This window comes from Solanum tuberosum, unplaced genomic scaffold, assembly GCF_000226075.1.
Source record: "Solanum tuberosum cultivar DM 1-3 516 R44 unplaced genomic scaffold, SolTub_3.0 scf00040, whole genome shotgun sequence".
NCBI lineage: Eukaryota > Viridiplantae > Streptophyta > Magnoliopsida > Solanales > Solanaceae > Solanum > Solanum tuberosum.
In genome coordinates, this window is record NW_006238964.1 from 162,364 (window position 1) to 180,955 (window position 18,592).

Sequence of the window (18,592 nt, forward strand, 5' to 3'; positions counted from 1 at the left end):
CCCCCCCCCCCCCCCCCCCTACCACATAACAAATATAAACTAGCAGATTTAACAAACACAAAGAAACTATCACAACAGTTTGATTTAATAACTATGGCATGTAGTAATTAAATGATGCCCATCATAACAAGGCCATCAATACAGGAAAGACACAGTAATAGGCACAACAAGGAATAGAAGGCTCTCCAATTTTGCTTACATCCCCTTCTGATGCAAGACGCTTTAGCAAATTAAATGTTTGTTCATTCTCCTCCAAATTGTCAACCACAGCCAGCCAGATTATTGAAGCAAGCTCATGAGCCATGTCCCTCGACTTATCACAGGCAATAAACTGATCTGGAGAAGAAAGAAGATAGAACGAGATTATAGGGTTGAAGAGGAAAAGTTAAATAATAGGTTACTATCAAGGTGCTATTAGTGCAGAGATTGTTAAACACTAAATAGATCCATGCTCAGTATGGGGCTATGGGACCATATTGACACCTAAAATTTTAGGTGGCATCTACACAGAAAAAGAGTGATCAAACCTTAAAAAATCAAACATGCTCTTCTGGGTCTATACAAGTACATATTTAAATAAATGTCAACATTCCAAATATTCCTCAAGGATTGTGATAACAAAGCCACATCATTAGCTTTTTAAGCCCTAAGGTTGTGAACTGATACCAGATCTCACTGATAAGTCTCATGTATGTTGCAGAGCAGAACCACATTTTTTAAAAGCAAAACACTAGCCAGTAGTTTCATCAATTATCACAATGTAGTTTTAAACCTGGGGTTAAGGAAGGGAGAGGGAATGGGTAATAAGCATACAGTTTTAGAGTTTTAGCAGCCATATAGAGGTTAGGACAGTTCTACAGAAGATTTTTTTAAAAAGGTAAAGGTATACAGAGGAAGAGGAGGTCTATTTACTAGTTAACCTCTCCAGAGACGATAAAACAAGAATATGGTAGAGTGACCTCTTTTTGCCGCATTGTCATCTGAAGTTATTGAGAAATGGCCTCTATTATGGCATGATCTCTAGTCTCTCATTGTTTCTCTTTTCTTTCTCAAAGGTACATTATTTAATTCCCCACTTTTCCTTCACAAGCCAAAGACGGTGGTACAACTTCATTATCGGGCTAGTCATAGTGATCTACAAGGCACCCGATAAGCCGGTATTCTATGTATAGCAGCATCAATCAGTTAAAACCATAATGTTTCAAGTAAGTAGCTCCTCCTGGGCTCTGTGTACATAGTTTCTTCCAGTCTCACTAGTTCCACAACAATCTAGCACAATCATATATTTTTTTCCCACAAGAATCTAGCACAATCATATTGTTCTTCCAATTATCCCTTCTCTGCCTTCTATCCTTCAGTATTCATTTCTGGAAGGGTTTGTGGAACAGACTGAATGGTTGTAGTGGATCCTCCAAATTCCAAAGGTAGCATATTATACATTTGTTTGGTGTTTGTCAGGAGCTTATGTAAATTTTTTCATGGTTTTTAGTTCTACATACCCATCTTAGAGAGGACATCCAATGTTGTATCTCTTTCCCAACTCCCCACTCTTAAAAAGAGAAAATGAAGTCAAATGATATCAAGGAAAATATAAAATCTCGCATTAGAAAGTTTCGAGCTTAACAAAAAAGCGGCTTTAAGCCTCTACCAGCAGAGTCATTAATGGTTGGGCAGGTTTCCATGTCAAAACTCAAGGAAATCCAAAGAAACTTACCAAGACACACTTTAAAGAAACCAACCATCTGAAGTTGCTATGCCTATGCAACAATAAGCAAAAAGTCGGTTGAGGTTACGAAGTCACTTAACCATATACTATACAAACTACAAAGGGAAAGGCATCAATACAGAGTCACATCAGCTGTGTGTAAGGAACAGAGTCTTAAACTATGGACCAAGACTACAGTAAGGAACATAGAAAGTAGCTGCTTCAGCTTCAGCCACTCGAATTTTCGATATTCCTTTTTATTTCTCATCAAACAAATGGCATCTTCTTCTGAGAAGTCTAGTTACTCTTAGCATGGATTCCACTTCATAGGTACCGTTCACCTCACATGAAGGCTCGCTCAGAACACATACCAAGCTTTTATTAGAAAGGAACAAAACAAAGAGGAGTGCTCCACTCCCTAAGAGAAGGATCTACTTGAGTCTTGATTAGACTATAACAAGATTTCCTGCAATTATCAGCTATGGGCTCCACTCACTATTATATACAGAATCAAATAGCAGAGTAAATGCAGCTAGTTGGATCTTGCAACATTCTGTAAGTAACAAACACCATAGTCCTCATGGTGGTAAACGCACAGCCTCTCGCCAAAAGAAATAGGAATCTTTTGTATCTTCATTCTCCAATTACCTTTGCCCACCCTTTAGAATTAGTGGTGTAACCCACCATGTTTCAGAAACAATGTGTTTTGTACTTCAAAATTTTGATTGATATATTAACCTTTTATTGAGTCATGAAAAGTGAAAACCTGGAAAATTATGCCTAGTAGGGTTAGTACATAGTCCTGCCTGTTTGAACTAAAGACATTGGTGTATCTTCAAGGCCAACTCTTTTTGCTTTTATTCTTTAGCACAATGGTTCTTCATGTTTCCGTTGCCAGAAAAAGATTTTCTACCTAGTTCATCTTACCAAATATAACATTTTTGGCAATTACGTATTATGAATGAGAAATAAAACAACCGTGAACATTAATTTGTACATGGAATTGCTAAAACTTGAGGAAATAAGAAAGGCAGGCCAAGTTTGTCATACTGATCACATCTGAAGTATCTATTGGGATTTGATATTATATAAGAAACAACAAGAGAAAAGAGGAATAGCAGAAAGGCAGGCACCTATGATGGTTCCATGAAGTACTCCAGACAAAGGGGGCATTTTTGAAATTTCAAGCTGCTCTTTGAGAAATAAATAAACGTGACCAACAATCTCGTCATCCAAATTTTCACCAAGTGAAAAGATGTGTTTGCTGACATACAATGCAGTATATCTCCTGAAAATGTCATTCGTAATTCAAAGATTGATTTATCAAATTTACTTGAGAGTTCAGTGCACAGGTGTAGGTTTGAAGCTTAAATTGATCTTCTATATTGTGTTTTGGATATACATATAAAGGCAAAAAAGAGGTACCTTTTGGTCAAGCCTTGAGGAATAGGGCCTGGCCATGTGTTTCTGTTAAGGTGGGGAGGAGCAGCGAGAGGAAAAGTGGTGAGAAGAGCAGCATTCCAGAGCAAGTCTTGGCGAAAGAGATGAGCCCATTGCTTGTTAACACAAGAGAGAGTTCCCCAGTCAGAGATAGGGAGGCGAATGAAAATTTCAATAAGGAGATGATCTGGAAGCTTGGCAAAAGCAGAAGAGAGAGGGAGATGGTTATTTGACATGACCTGTTTGATTGATAGCTAATCAAACAAGGAACAAGCAACAACATACCCTCGATATATGCCCCTTTCCCCCCCCTTTCATTTTCGCTTTTTAACTTCTTTCACTCTACCGATGTTTCTACTTAATAATAATAGTATAAAAATACGGAGTAACTATTTACCGGAATCAATCGACTTTACATTTGGAGAGCTATATTTTCTTTCATCTTAAATAGAAAACGCCATATTTTATATAGTATTGTAGGTTTTGTTTGTTGGATTAGCTCAATTCCTTTTATTTATAGAGTCCCGGCCCAAAAAAATAATATACACTGGGTCAACTATACTACTCAGTCATATATATAGCCTATTCTTGAATATCAAAGCTAATCTACAATTCATAGTCATATCTCTCAATTAGATTGCCTCCTCGTTTCATTTTAGGACGCTGAAACAGAGTACCTACCGGCCACAAAATGCAGTTACGATATTGTCCAATAGAATGGACGTTTAGCCCTGTATACGCAGAAGAATTGTTATACATAGATTGGTTGTTGAAACGTACAGATAGATAGATGACCGTTTGGTTTACCTACAAAATTCAGAGCTCCATCTCTTTAAATGTTAACATCATCTATCTCACTCATGGGGATGGGGGAAGGAAGCTAGATAACTCAGAATGGTCACTGGTTATGCAAGTCCGTCGTCGTCGTCGTCACCCCCAACTCCCCGATCCCCACTTCCGGTGAGTGTCGGGCCTGCACATCACCATTACTATTTCTCTTCATCTCCTTCCCCACCATTCTCACCACCCTCTTCCCCTCCTCATCCAGACATCCTCGTCACCCCATTTTCACTACATCACCAACTCCAACTCCAACCTCATCATCATTATCATAGATGCTCCTCCTGCCTTTTACACTTGTAAGCAACCTCCTCTTACTTCTTTTTCCCCACCCACATTTACCATGTACTTTCCTTTAAAACCTAAAATTATTGTTTTTGCCTGCTCTGTCCCACACGCAGGTTGAGATGGTTCCTTCACAGATGCTGCACTTCTTTTTCAACCAGAAAAAGACTCACTACATGACAGAAACAGCACGAGTCAAATGGCTTTATAGGACGGACCCATGATCCTCAGTATATGCATTTTAAGAAACACCCTATGTTACTCTTTCATTTGGATCCCTTCTTATAGTCTCAAATTGAGACACCAACTAGAGCATATAAAAGAATCTGTAAAAAAAACGATGTGGAATAGCAAACAAATGCTGACGGCATCATCTTCTGATTTACATTTAGTACTGAATAATGTACAAGGCACGTAATTTTACAATCTTCTTTTAACAAATGTAATGTTCCAACAAAAATTTCCTGCAAGAATCTGGCCTTTGCATACTTTTTTCAAGATCAAACAAAGTTAGGAAATGTTGAGGTTTGGTATACATATCCTCTTCCTTCTAATCTTAGACACTTCACTGTTGGCCTTGTGGTCTTTGTTGCTGAAAGGAAGGGTGGGTCTGAGGTGCGTTCTGAAGAGGCATCATACCCTGCTGCAGATTCTGTGTATTTTGTGACATGTTTCCAAATGTGCCATGCTGCTGCTGTTGTTGGATTGACATCATACCAGGATTGTTTCCTCCCATATTGAACACTGCAGAGAAAGCACCATCTCTGTTTAGGAACAAATGTTTTGCAACTAGAAACAAGACCCACTTTTATTTGGTTTACGACATTCTCTCTTCGGGCTAAGAAATGAAGAAAAATCCTTATGGACAGAACTATATAAAAGACAAGTAGAGGGAGGTGCTTTTACTTTGATCACTCAGGTTTGCAGCAGCAAGATTCCGAGTTCCACCAGATATTCCAAACTGAAAGCAGTCATATGAGGCCATAAAACAATTGACAACATAGTATAAATGAAACATGCAAAATTAGGTTATTCCCATGCAAATGACTTTCGAAAAAAACAGAATTTCATATTGGACGTAAAAATGTCCTTGAACATGTGGACATACACGCTTAAACATAATTAGTAAACTTCAAGAAATGTAAGTTGAACCAAATTCCTTGGTTACTAATTATGTTTAAGCGTGTATGTCCACATGTTCAAGGACCACATGTAAGTTGTGTCCGCATGTTCACACATATAGCTATAGCCTCCCATCAATTTAAACCAAATTCACAGTCAAGACAAATCTCAAAACAGAAAATATTTGATGTGTAAAATGCCAATAAAATAGAAAATTTCAATCAACCGTCAAACAGAACAAAATGAACTCCCTCCCTTTGAAGCTAAATAAAGACATCGGATCACTCTCTCCACTCCAGAGAAGGCGAGTTCACCTTGTCGTGAATTATAATTATTGACCAAATAATAACTCCAGCATGCATGACAACAACAATAGGAAATACAATTTGACACACCTGCATTCGTGGCAGAAGAGTTTGTGATGGCATCATTGCTGACATATTTGAGATCTGCCATATAGAATAAGTTTAACATAATTCAAAGCAGACTGGACATTTGGAATTTTAAGTTCAAGAAAAGAATGCTCGATAAATTTAGAAATTATGATGCGCATATTTCAATGGCAGAACAAGTAATAAGGAAATTTGTAAATATAGCATATAATAAAACAATAAACAGCTAATAATCAAAAGATATAATGAAGCTTGACACAGAAAAGACCAGATATGCTTTATTTTAGCTTAGGGTCTATCGGAAACAGTCTCTCTACCTTCCCAAGGTAAGGGTAAGACTGCTTACACACCACCCTCTCCAGACCCCACTTATGGGTTTACACTAGGTTATGTTGTTGTTGACACAGAAACGGCCATTTTTGTGACCAGATGAGCATTGCATTAACATGTAAACCAAGGTAGTTATATCTATGTCATAAGGGAGGACTACATACACAGCACGCCAAGTGATCTATGACTTCATATCTTGTGCTATACAACATTGAGTACCTTCAGGGGAAAATAAACTAATTGACAAACTATGAGTTGGAACCAAATAGAGATGAAAAATTTCTAGAACTTTTGGTTCTAACTGGTTCAGTACATACAATGCAATAAACATTTAGTTAGAACCATCAGCTTCAAAGATCCCAGAAATCTTCAGTATGTGAAATATCAGTTCAATGCATGTGATAAACAACTTGCATTCTTCAGATGTGACTTGCCACGGTAAGAAAACCAGAATATACCAAATTAATTTATAGAGGCAGAAAACAGCAGAACCAGAGATTTTGAACTTAAAATTCTCGGGCAAAATGAGTAAGTCATTGTGGATAGGCTGAAATGAAGAAGGAAATAACATAAAAACTGAAATATTTGACTCACCATCTGAGAGCTAGGTGTGCTTTGGGCAGAATTGAATAGTGCAGTATTCATAGGACTAGAAAACTGGTTTAAATGTCGATTCAGCTGATTTCCTTGGTTGAGCTGACTTTGACCCATACCGTGATGAAGGGCACCAGATGGTAGCTGCCTACCTTGAAACTGCTGTGCTCCCAGTGGCTGAGAGAACTGCATCTGAGGCTGACCATGCAGCTAATAAACAGGTTTATTGGTCACCGTTTGATAAAAGCAGGTTCATTAGTTATTACTTACTCTCCAATAAATGAACAACAGAAACTAATATATTATACACCAAATAAAATAATAATTATGTTCATGTTTGAAGAAGTCATTCATGGTAAGGTAAGCATATTGAAAGTGCTGAAAATCAATATTTATTTATTTTGATAACTGTAACGTTGTATTAATATCAGCATAAAGGCTGTGCTGCAGCCATATTTACAATTCAGAAAATCAACTCTTTTATCTTACAAGGTATCAATTATGTCAAGTAAAGATTCTGTGTCATCTACAAAGCTTTTGCAACACCAAAAATGAAACCCAAAATAGTAGCAGAAAATCAATAATTGTCCTCATTTTGTTTAAAAGATTAATAAGTTCTTACTCTTTGGAAAATATGTGTAATCCTGGAGTAAACAATCATCTAGGTAAGAAAATAAACTAACAGTGCCCTTTGAAAAGAATTTGAATTAGATATTTATGCATGGTGTATATACAAACAGCCAGTGTACATGTGTTACTAACTAATCTGAGCTTCTTCCTCCTCATGAATTGTCTAAATGCTAAATAAGGACAGATGAACCATAACAAGTTTAAAGAGATCAGTGCAAGCAGTGCACTTTTTGCTCTTCAATGAATGGGGAAATGGTCCCAATTTTCTTTTTTAATTGGTAAAATGGACTTAATTCTCCCTGGTAGATGGAGAAATGAGATAAAACTCCTTCCTATTGGAGAAGTTGGGAATCCTGTAGGTTGATCAGGTGCTTGGCTCTAAAATTAGTAACCTGTCCTCACATACTAGGGTTTACCATTAAGAATATCAAAACAGTGCCAACATGTGGAATTCATACAAGGTATCCAATTTATGAATCTAATTTCTTTGTTATTTTATGTTAGTCTATGACTGTAAAAAGAACACAAAATAGGCTAAGCATTCGCTTCAGATAAAAGAAACCCAGAATCCTCTTTAGATGAATGATCAAAAGAACCACTTTCGGTAAACAATATTATTTGGATTTTGAGATGCAAATACTCCGTTATTGTCAAAACAACGAATATTTCAAAAAAAAAAAATCACTGATTACCCATAGTTAGCAATAAAGTATTTTGAATGGAAGACATCACAAAGATCAAAAAAAATATCAGTGGAGACATACCTGTCAAAAGGTGGCAGATTAGTTCTTTTTCTTTCCAAACTTAATAAGTAACTTTCCAACTTATCTACTTTCCAAGGTACCTACTTATTCTATGTTCTCATTAGAATTGCATATATTGAGCAGCTGCAGAGGGGGGGGCATTCCATGGTAAGACCATCTCCAATCCACCTCTATTTTACTCTCCATTCTCTATATTTGGAGAGTAAAATAGAGAATAGGCACTCCAACCCACCTCCAAATCACCCTCGATTCTTCAAATTTAGAGAGTTGAATAGTAGTTCTCCAAATTTGGAGAACTACTATTCACACTCTCTATTTCACTTTTTCATTATTTTATTATTATTTCTATTACTTTCTAATTAACATATTATTTTACATAAAACTCCATTAATTAAATATCTAACATTCATAATTCTTTTTTAAATGTAATATAATATTTTAAAAATATTATTTAATATATACTATTTTAATTTTTTTCTAATTTTCGTGAATAATAAAATTTTATTTTATTATTAATTTTCTATTATAAAGAATATGCAAAATTAAAATGGCAAGATGAAAAAAATTTAATTTAAAAATATAATACATGATATGATAATTTAAATACAAGATAACAATACAATACAATACATAATATAATAATCTAAATACAAGATAACAATACAATATAATACATAACATAATAATTTAAATACAAGATAAAATACAATACATGACATAATAATTAATTGATCACAACAATAATTTAGAAATTCGGTAGGTCGTTTCCTGATTTAGCACTATTCGGAAAAAAATTAGGATATGATTCTGAGAATTGTTGCGATTGTGGTTGTGACTGCGGTTGTGATTGATTTCTTTTTTCAAGTATTCGTTGTTGTTCTCGTTGCAGGTAATCACGAACATTTGGATCACTAATAGTTTCTAAATTTTTCATTAAAATTTTAGTATCGTCTCGGACTCCGATGATTGCAAAGTAGAGCCTTGTCCTCGAACTTTTTGCAAACACGTTTTGCAATTATTGCAGGACCGTCACGTTTTTGGAGAAAGGAAGTGCTACATGATATAATGACTACATATTATATGGCACAACATGATAATTGAGGATGAACGTGATCTCAATGCACCAATTCAAGATGCCGTAGAGGCTCCAACTATAGAAATAGTGGTAGATGAAAATCTCCGGTTTGAACAATTTTTAGCTAGACATAAAAAATTAAGGACAAAAATGTTCATTTTGAACTCCGTAATGCATTAATAGAGCATTTATGGGAGCAATGTAATAATTTTGAAAATTGAGTGTTTATGTAATTGTATGTCACTTTTATTTTGAATTTGTCCCCTAATTTATGTATTATATTATATTTTCTTGCAATTTTATGTTATTTAAAAATTTAGAATAAAATATAATTTCATATCACATTAAAAATTATATAAAGTAATTATTTGGGGAAAAAATAAATAAATGATTTATATTATGAAATAAGAAAATAAGAATGAAATAGAATTTATTTTATTTTTTTGCAGCCGCTACCCTTTGGGTGCACATAGGGTAAAACCCCCGCTCCTATGCAATAGCTCGCAAACCACATACGAGAGGTAACCCGCACTAGGCAAGCCTGGTGCGATAAGCTCGACCCAGAAGGCAAACCCCTTGCTTTCGCTGGCAAGGGGTTTCGAACTTGAGACCTCCAACATGGAAGTCCCAAGCCCAAACCACTGGGCCACCCCGAAGGGTAATAAGAATGAAATAGAAATAATAATATAATATTGAGGAGGGAGAAAAAGATTCTTTTTAGAGAGTGAAATAGAGAATTGGGTTGGAGTTGGTTATTTGAAAAAATAGAGAACTCTATATTTGGAGAGTAAAATAGAGGATTGGGTTGGAGATGCCCCAAGGAAGGTGAAAAATTTAATATTTGTTGGGACAAACAGATATCTCATTTACAGGAAGATGGCCCTCGGTGAGGAAATTTAAAAGTTTTCAATAGAACCTTATTGGGCAAATGGATTGGAGGTAGGGGTGTTCACGGTTTGGTTAATAACCGATGCAAACCGAAAATAGAACCAAACTGATTGGATTTGGTTTCGTTTCGTGTTAACTTATAAAAAACCGATATTATTTGATGTAGTTTTACTAGAAACGAATCAGAAGAAAAAACCGAACCAAACCGACAAAATATATACACTATTTTTATGTATGTATACAATATATTATTTTTTATAAATAATTTTAAATACTTTGTATACTTTTTCATTACAAAAATAAAATTATTTATCTCTAATAGGCTAATGAACTTTAAACCCCAAGCCCATTTCTTAAAAGAAATCCACGAATCTTGACTCATTTATTCAAAGAAACAATTATGAGATTTACCTAGAATTTTTTATTTTTTTTTGTATCTTGTATAAATTTTATCCAGTTGATTAAAGTTTTGTCCATAATCCAAGAAAATTATAGCCAGCACAATAAAAAGGGTAATAACTAATTATAATATGAAAAAGGATGGGAAAATCCTTCTTAATTGTAAGGGGGGAAAATTGAAGAGAGAAATATCATTAGGTATCTTTAAAACCGAACCAAACCAAATCAACAACAACCAAACCGATAGATATGTATTTGGTTTTGGTTTTAACCAATACTGACCCAAACCGAACCATGAACATCCCTAATTGGAGGTCAAGGATTGATAAAGATTGCACTGGAGCATGGTCAGAGGAGTACACATGGAAAGGAAATGGGGATGACAAGTCACCAGTCCTTATCAAAGAGCACCTAGGATGGGGATACCACACAACTAGGAGGACTTCTCCCAATTTGTTAAAGTCAACACGGGATGTGGCCAAGGCCTGAGAGAACTCTTTTCTGGACCTTTCAAATGAATCATAATGACTCAGAGTTGAATGAGGTAAACAATTTTTGCCTTCAACTTTTGTAATTTTGCAAGATGAGAGGTGTTCGCAGTTGGATGGTGATTCATCAGGCCCTCTCACCGCTAAATCTATTTATGGGTTGTCATAAAGGAGTCAGTGGATTCCCTAATGGAACTAGTTGGATATTAAAGGCCAAAAAAAGCGGCCTTTTTGTGAGGAGAACTGCTAGGGATTCAATTCTCATAGCTGACAATTGGAGGAAACAAAAGAAGATATATGTCTGTTCTTTATGTGCAAAGGGGAATGGTAAGGTAGCCCATACTAAGCACACTATACCTCGTGCAAATTCACAAAGAGATAACTTAAACCAATCAAGATTTTTGTACAAACTGTACCTGCCCCAGTCCAGGCATTGAGGCTTGCCTAAGCTGCTGTTGGGCAAGAATTTGCTGCTGATGCTGAGGTAACTGCATCATTTTCTGCCTCTGTTGGAGCTGATGCTGCTGCAACTGCTGCTGCTGCTGTTGTTGCTGTTGTTGCTGCTGTTGCTGATGGGTCTGTTGCTGAGGAGATGGTGTATTCATCATGTTAGCACTAGACCTAGGTGAGTTGACATGTTGCAAGGGTGATGCTGTTGTAGTATCAAAGGAAGTGGTCCCAGAAGGAGAAGCTGCAGCCCGAAGTGCTCCAGAAGTCTACTCCAAGAGCAATACATACATATTAGAACTGAAGAACTTCAAAGACAATATGGACTCAATACATTAAAATAACTTGGGGAACATTGATTTAATGTAGTGTTTAGTTAAGGAGAAAGAAAGGAAAAAGGATATGATCAGTATACTTCCGGCAGATTAATCATTTATTGTTTCCATAATGCTGATTAGCGCCATGAATAGAAGGAGATTTGCATCTCCTTTCCGAACTCTTACATTAGTATTTAATAGCAAACTCTACTTAATCTCCCATCCTCCAATAAATGAGGGAAATAATTCTTACACCTCTTTCACCCCAACAAAAAAAAAAGGTGTTACACTTGCACGAGAAGTTGATGTGTAACCAAGGATGTAAGTATACAATGAACATGCAGTAGTTGATATTAATTACAATCAGGGTAGTGTATTTGGTGTAACATAGAACATGTATATGATTATTAAATACTATAGTGGACCTAGTAAACTCCTTCAGTAACTAATTGATCTAAACTCATTCTAAGATGTGCAGTTTTTGGTATCCATTTGGTGCTATGGAACATACTTGTGAAAATAATCAGGTTGGCCGACCTAAAAAGAGGTCTGTAAACCTAGAGTGAACTGGGAATGAAAAGGCATGCAAAAAAATAAATTCCCTCCCCGAGAACAGGAAAAAGAGATAGTAGAACCATACAGACGACAACAAAAAGGTAGCCCAATTCACTAGGCTCCCGCTATGACCTGGGACTAGAGAAGGCGCAGACCTTACTTCGCATTTTTGCGAGAAACCTACACATGGCTAAACCTGTGACCCCCTGGTCACACGGCATACCTCTTATCTTTGTCAAGGCTCCTTTTTTCGAAACAGAAATATACCATAGCATAATTTTTTAAATGATAAAGATAGCATAGCATAATTGTGTGATAACTACGTGTCCCTTTATTCATAACTCCTTTTAGTAACAAAATTATGAGTGGTGGAAGTAAAATTCTTGTGTTTCAAATTGATATTCACTCCTTAAGAAGATAACTACTTGTCACTTTGTTCATAACTCCTTTGAATAACAAAATTACAGGAGGCCGGAGGGTGGAAGTAAAATCATGTGTTTCAAATTGATCTCCATCCCTTAAGCAAAAGGCATATTTACAAGGCAAATTATAAGAAATCTAACCTGTAACAAAGCTCCCTGACTATTAACATTGCTCGATGGAAAGGGAGGAGTATTCTTCAGATAAGTCCCTACTTGAACACAGCATCAATTTCTCTAGTCAGATGTTCATGAAATAAAGTGGAAACAGTAGGACAACAATAGATGATAGACTACCGGATGAATCAGTGAAAGACTGGGGGCCATCAGCCACTGTAAGCACATCTACCAAATGACCAGGAAGTGCAGAAGTAATATGCCTTTGGTCTCCAGGTACACGTAACCCTGCATAAGTACCATTTTCATGAAATCTGTGAGCATACATGTTAAAATAAATCATAAACGAGTGTACCGCCAAACACCACCAAAGAGATGCTACACACACTAGACACATCCCAGGTTTATTGTACATATATATCGCGATGCATAGCAGAAGCACATTGAAGCATCTGACTTGCAATTGCACCTTCTTCGTCATCAGAAAATATGTGCAATTTTCTGATTAACAAGGCATTCAATGGATCTGATAGTTTGCAAGAATCCTTCTCTCTTTCTTTTAGTTTAAATTAAACATCAACATAGGGACCATTGGGGTCCAAGTGTCTTTAGCCTCAATGTCTTGTGCATGCAAAAAATTTAACGAACTCTGAGAAGGAGAAAAGATGTTTCTGGGAAAAAACTCAGAACATAAAAACTATCACCTTCGCCATGATTTACTGCAGTGCGAAGTAAATTTTCTTGTTCCTGAATTTTTGCTGCTTGTGCCTTGTCAATAGTTGGAAGCAGTGTTGGCCCTTGTCTGGTTCCAAAGTAGGCTTTGCGGGTATCAGCTATGACTTTCTCAGCACTTTCACATGCTGCTCCAATCATATCAATTCTAACCTGTATGTTATAGGAATATTAGAATGCCACACGGATACAGAAACAGAAGAAATAGCATCTGCAGAGCTTTCCACCTTCAACTTCTCAATTTGGGATGCTACCGATAGGTTTTGCATGCTGTGTAATAATTGCTCCCTTTTGGCATTATCTTCGACTTCCATCTCTGGCAGCAGCTTTGATGACAGCATAACAGGTAGAACTGCATCGAAAAGTATTTGTAAGTAACAACTAACAGAAAGCATCTTTCGGATTTTCTGTCAACACAAATATACCCCACAGCCCAAAAAATACATGCTTATTTCTTTCATTAACCTTATCAGAAATTTGGCAAAGATTTGATGCTCAAACAATACCATAACTAATTTGGGATTGGGCGTGGTTGATTGATTGATTGATTATGCTAAAACAATTTCACCACATGAAAATAGAATTGCTAGCAATAGTAACTGACTGTCGTGCTATTAGTTATGCATACATGTATATCAAGCTAACCTCAGCAAGTCAGCAAGAAGCAAAACTGTTAGATAAAGAGCAACTTAACAGTCAAACTAAATATGTATATACCCTTAGGTAGCATCCGAGAGGAGAGAAGAATTAAGACACCAACCTTCTCGGTGTTCCTCAAAAAAAAAAGACACCAACCTTCTCGGTGATTCACTTTCCTATACACTACCTATATACTTGCTTATATGTCAGTGGTTCGCATGTATAATTAAGAAAGGATAATAAAAGTCCAACTTCACAAATTTACCAAGCGTGAGTGAAGAAGTCCATACTTGCAGCATTCTCAGCATTTACATTCTTGGGGTGAACAACAAAAGCCTTGGAAACCTTCTTAATATCCTCAACAATGTTATAAAGCTCAAGATTCACCATAGAAAATTGCCCCAAAATATCTTGCCTGGCAAAAAGAATTATTAAAACTAAATGTTAACATATATGAGGAATGAGTTGGAAAACCATGCCTGAGTATATATTCCTCATAAAGATATACCATCTTTTTTTTCAGTACTCTTAAGAATAATCATCAAGTATCAACTGTAAAACACTTCATCTCAATTCCCAATGAGATCCAAATAAGTTAAATGGTGTCTATAGAAAGAAAAAAAAAAGAGTGAGGCAGATCAGATTTCTTATGAAAAGGGTATTATTTATGATGCTGAAGATTCGGATTTCATTTTACAAAAATAATATGAAAAAGAAAAAAATCAGCAGTATAATAAAATACCAAAAAGAAATCAATATCAAATGTGTAAGTCGATCTTCTTATATATCATTCCCTTCTACAAAACCAATGTGCAAGTATATCTTAGGTTGGATTTTTTATTATAAGGGGGGTTGAATAATATATAAATGCTAGAGAGTGAAGGTTTACACTCATTTGTTAAGGGAGATAATGAGAATATTGAGTTCAACTGTGATAATCCACATGCATCAATAAGGCGCTTCTCTTTTTCACACAGATCTTTATTGCTACTCTAAACTTCGGGACAAGGATATGCAGATCCAATCCCAAACTGTATAAGAAAGTTGGTGAAGAGACTGCATAACCTCCTACTAACCAAGATGTGTCCAGGGAATTGTCTGAAGATGATTTGTGGTTGAGAATGTGATGTCCTATGGAGCAATGTTCATCGAAACAAAAGGTAATCTTGCCTGGTGAGTCTAGGCTCATGCAAGGATATTAACTGCACTATTGAGGCATCAAAGTTGAACTAGTATTTTGTAGCATGCATTCCCAAACTTGTTACAAATACTTAATTCAGTAATTACATCTCCAAATACACAACATCCTGACCTACCTAATGAGAAACAAATCCCACAGCCTAAATTGACAAAGAATAAAGATGGCTACATTAAAAGTTTAGCAGGGCTATCCCAGCCTGTGAAGACACAGTAACGGAAACTCATTTGGCTGGAGAACCCACAAAATGCATTTTGGTGTCGTCAATAACAATCTATCAGTCAATAAACAATCCCTAAATGACAAACTAGTCAACTTCCTGCATTTGATAGTTGTATTAGCCAAAATTACCCAATAAAATCATAGTGTATCCCAACCAGAGAGGAGGTGTTTGGTAAAACAAAATTGAGGGTTATTAACAAAATTGACTCTAAACTCTTAGTCTGCGGGATAGAACAATATCGTCTAGTCTCACTCACCTTCATTTTGGGGGCTAATACAGCTTGTCTCGCAAAATCTTATCGTGGATACTAGTATTAGTTAAATTAACTACTCCAATGTATTTGTATTTGTATTTGCTGCTACACATTTAAAATAGAAGAAATGAATTAAAGAGAAAGAGAACCATTTGGGGACAGCATTGGTGCGAGCGATGGCGTCGAAGTCTTCGAGGATGCGAGAAATAGCCTTGAATAAACTAACGGCTCGAGTTTTAACGGATTCGAGGTTCAGTTGTTGTTGAACAGCGGGGTTCAGTCCCTCCACCACCCTGGGCGGCTGTTGCTGTTGCTGTTGCTGATCTTGAGCTGCCACTACTCCTTCCATGGTCGCCAACCCTACTGAACTGCAATTTTCATTAGGCATTCATTACTCCTTTCTTCTTTTTATTATTATTAATCTCATCTCAATACAAACCTAATTTTTTACTAATTCTAATAATTACCCCTAAACTCCACTATCTATAAACTTTGATTTTTGTCTAAACGCCAGAGTATAAAATAAAAAAGGAAAATTACTTAGTTGAATAATATTTATTGATTTTAGCTTTACTTTTTATTTAATATCATTTATAATAATATACAAAGAATACTATAACTTTAAAAAAAATTATGGGAGGGGGTGGTAGGGGGCTGGCAGGGGGGTCGGATAAAAAAATAAAAAAATTGAAGTTGAAAAATATTTTAAAAAATAAGCTTTGAATTTATTTTTTCAACAAAAAAAAAATTAATATAAAGTTGGAGGAAAGTTTTGAAAAATGTTTTCCTTAATTTTTTAAGGGAAGTCATTTTCCTTAAATTTGAGAAAAACGAGTTGATTTGCAAAACATTTTACCCAACCAAACATGAGAAAATTGGAAAATGTTTTCCTTCGTACCAAACACACCCTTATTGTATATGTCTCTTTTCGCTGTTTTTCTTTTGTTTTGCTTAAAAGAATTACTGATTTATTTGCTATTTACCACTGATTTACCAGTTTTAATTTTATTTTATTTTTGTGATTTTCTTTGTTTTTTAATACTAGTGTACCAGTTTTTCTATTGTGTTGTTGTTTATGACTAATTTGGTATCGTTGTTTTTTACTGAATGGGAAAAGGGTCTGATATACCCCTCAACTTTGTCATTTGAAGCTGATATGCCCCTCGTTATGAAAGTGGCTCATATATATCCTTATCGTTATATAAACGGCTCACATATACCCCTACCGTTACAAAATGAGCTCACATATACCCTTCATTTAACGGAAGTGAAAAAATTTATTTTAAATTTATTTTTTTGACTTTTAATTTTTTTCTAAAATCATTTAGGGGTATATAGGATTCTTCTAGCAAAGTTCAAGGTATATTTCAAATTTTTTCATACATAAATTATTTTTTGACTTCTTTAATTTTCATTATTTGAGTTTCTTATTCTTATTTTATTTTTTTCTTTCATTCCTTAGTGTAAAGAAAAAAATGTAAAATTATTTTTTTGTGGCAATATTATAATTTAAACAATTTTTTTTGTCTATATTTTTTTTTAATTGTTGTATTTGAAGAAAAAAAAAAATGGTCATCTATAATAAGTTTTACAAGAATATTAGTGAAACATAAATAAATTTGACCATCAAAATAATAAATCTAAATTAGTCATTAAAACAAAAAAAAAGTCAAAAAAATATGTTTGAGGAGGATTAAATATACCCATATGGGATTATAGCTTTTTTTTTTTTTTAAATAATAAAAAATTAAACTAAAATTATTATTTTTTCATTTCCGTTAGAGATAAGGGCATATGTGAGCCATTTGTATATAAGTAGGGGTATATATGAGTCACTTTTCATAACGAGGGGTATATCAGCTTTAAAATAACAAAGTTGAGGGGTATATCAGACCCTTTTCCCTTACTGAATTGTCAATTTTTTTCTACAATTTTTTAACAGCATTACTGTTTTTTGTTGGTTTAGTTTGTTTTGTTGGATTTTTCTACTACTTCGTCAGATTATTTTTTGCATAATTTAACCATTTTTTCGATTTATATTCAATCAACCAAACCGAATATGGATATTTGGAGAGAAGACATGTGCTTGGCATTTTTGGGATAGTTAACAAATGTTTTTTTTACACAATTATAATATAATGATGTATCTAAAGTTTGATACTTTAGGATTGATTTTAGCTCAAAACTCTCATATTCAACTTTAGCTTAAAAATGACAAATAAAGTAAACAATATTTAATTCTTATGATCAAACACCTATTAAATAGTAGCTTCTAAATCGATAAAATAGAGTGAGATAATACGTCGCTTTTATCAATAACTTTTTTTCTTTCCTTGATTATTTTTTGTCAATTTACCTTATTAATTCATTTCTTAATATTATACAAGAATAAACTTCTATACAATACAAAGCTAATAGAAGAATGGGATAAGGGTCTGAAAAATATCTCAACTTTGGCCAATATTGTTGTTACAATACCAAACTTTATGGAGGACCTATTACCCCTGAACTATTTAATAGTGTATTTTTACCCCCTGAACTATTTAATAGTATATTTTAAAGGTATATATGTGTCCACATGGACACATTACTATTTGTAATTATGCATTATTTTTTATGTCCACGTGGGCAAATATATATGTTTAAAATACGGTATTAAATAGTTTAGGGAGGTAATAGGTCCTCATAAAAGTTTAGTATCGCAACAACAAATCCGACCAAAGTTAGGGTATTTTTCAGA

The 18,592-nt window shown here is 34.9% G+C and overlaps 2 protein-coding genes across 5 annotated transcripts in view; both read right to left on the reverse strand.

The window, feature by feature from the left end:
• The window catches only part of LOC102602568 (uncharacterized), a 4,316-nt gene extending 842 nt beyond the window's left edge, over positions 1-3,474 (reverse strand). Inside the window, exons 1-3 of the mRNA XM_006342792.2 lie at positions 3,131-3,474; positions 2,839-2,993; positions 200-336 (exon numbers count right to left, since the gene is read on the reverse strand). Of these exons, the coding sequence (XP_006342854.1) occupies positions 200-336; positions 2,839-2,993; positions 3,131-3,381 (543 nt within the window). The 5' untranslated portion in view covers positions 3,382-3,474. The remainder of the gene's footprint in view (positions 1-199; positions 337-2,838; positions 2,994-3,130) is intronic.
• A 1,123-nt stretch (positions 3,475-4,597) lies between these two features.
• On the reverse strand, positions 4,598-16,252 carry LOC102602904 (mediator of RNA polymerase II transcription subunit 8). 4 transcript variants are annotated; one of them, XM_006342793.2, is made up of 11 exons: positions 16,002-16,251; positions 14,469-14,593; positions 13,767-13,891; positions 13,512-13,692; positions 12,988-13,095; positions 12,835-12,905; positions 11,369-11,668; positions 6,709-6,918; positions 5,788-5,841; positions 5,177-5,231; positions 4,598-5,014 (listed from the first exon to the last, which is right to left on the reverse strand). In XM_006342793.2, the coding sequence occupies exons 1-11, from the start codon at positions 16,238-16,240 to the stop codon at positions 4,836-4,838; spliced, it is 1,647 nt and encodes a 548-aa protein (XP_006342855.2). In that variant the 5' UTR covers positions 16,241-16,251; the 3' UTR covers positions 4,598-4,835. The 4 variants fall into 4 exon arrangements, with proteins under 4 accessions (XP_006342855.2, XP_006342856.2, XP_015162200.1 ...); XM_006342794.2 differs by having other exon boundaries at positions 12,835-12,902; positions 16,002-16,250; XM_015306713.1 differs by having other exon boundaries at positions 4,619-5,014; positions 6,709-6,906; positions 16,002-16,252.
• Between the last annotated feature and the right edge of the window lie 2,340 nt (positions 16,253-18,592).

What these genes read in the sequence shown, in the direction of transcription:
- LOC102602904 (XM_006342793.2), bottom strand. Translation starts at nt 16,240, where the DNA reads ATGCCTAATGAAAATTGCAGTTCAGTAGGGTTGGCGACCATGGAAGGA. An exon ending in CAATGCCTGGACTGGGGCAG is followed by an intron (nt 6,919 to 11,368) that starts GTACAGTTTGTA and finishes CCTGTTTATTAG; the next exon opens with CTGCATGGTCAGCCTCAGAT. An exon ending in CTCTTCTGCCACGAATGCAG is followed by an intron (nt 5,232 to 5,787) that starts GTGTGTCAAATT and finishes GACTGCTTTCAG; the next exon opens with TTTGGAATATCTGGTGGAAC.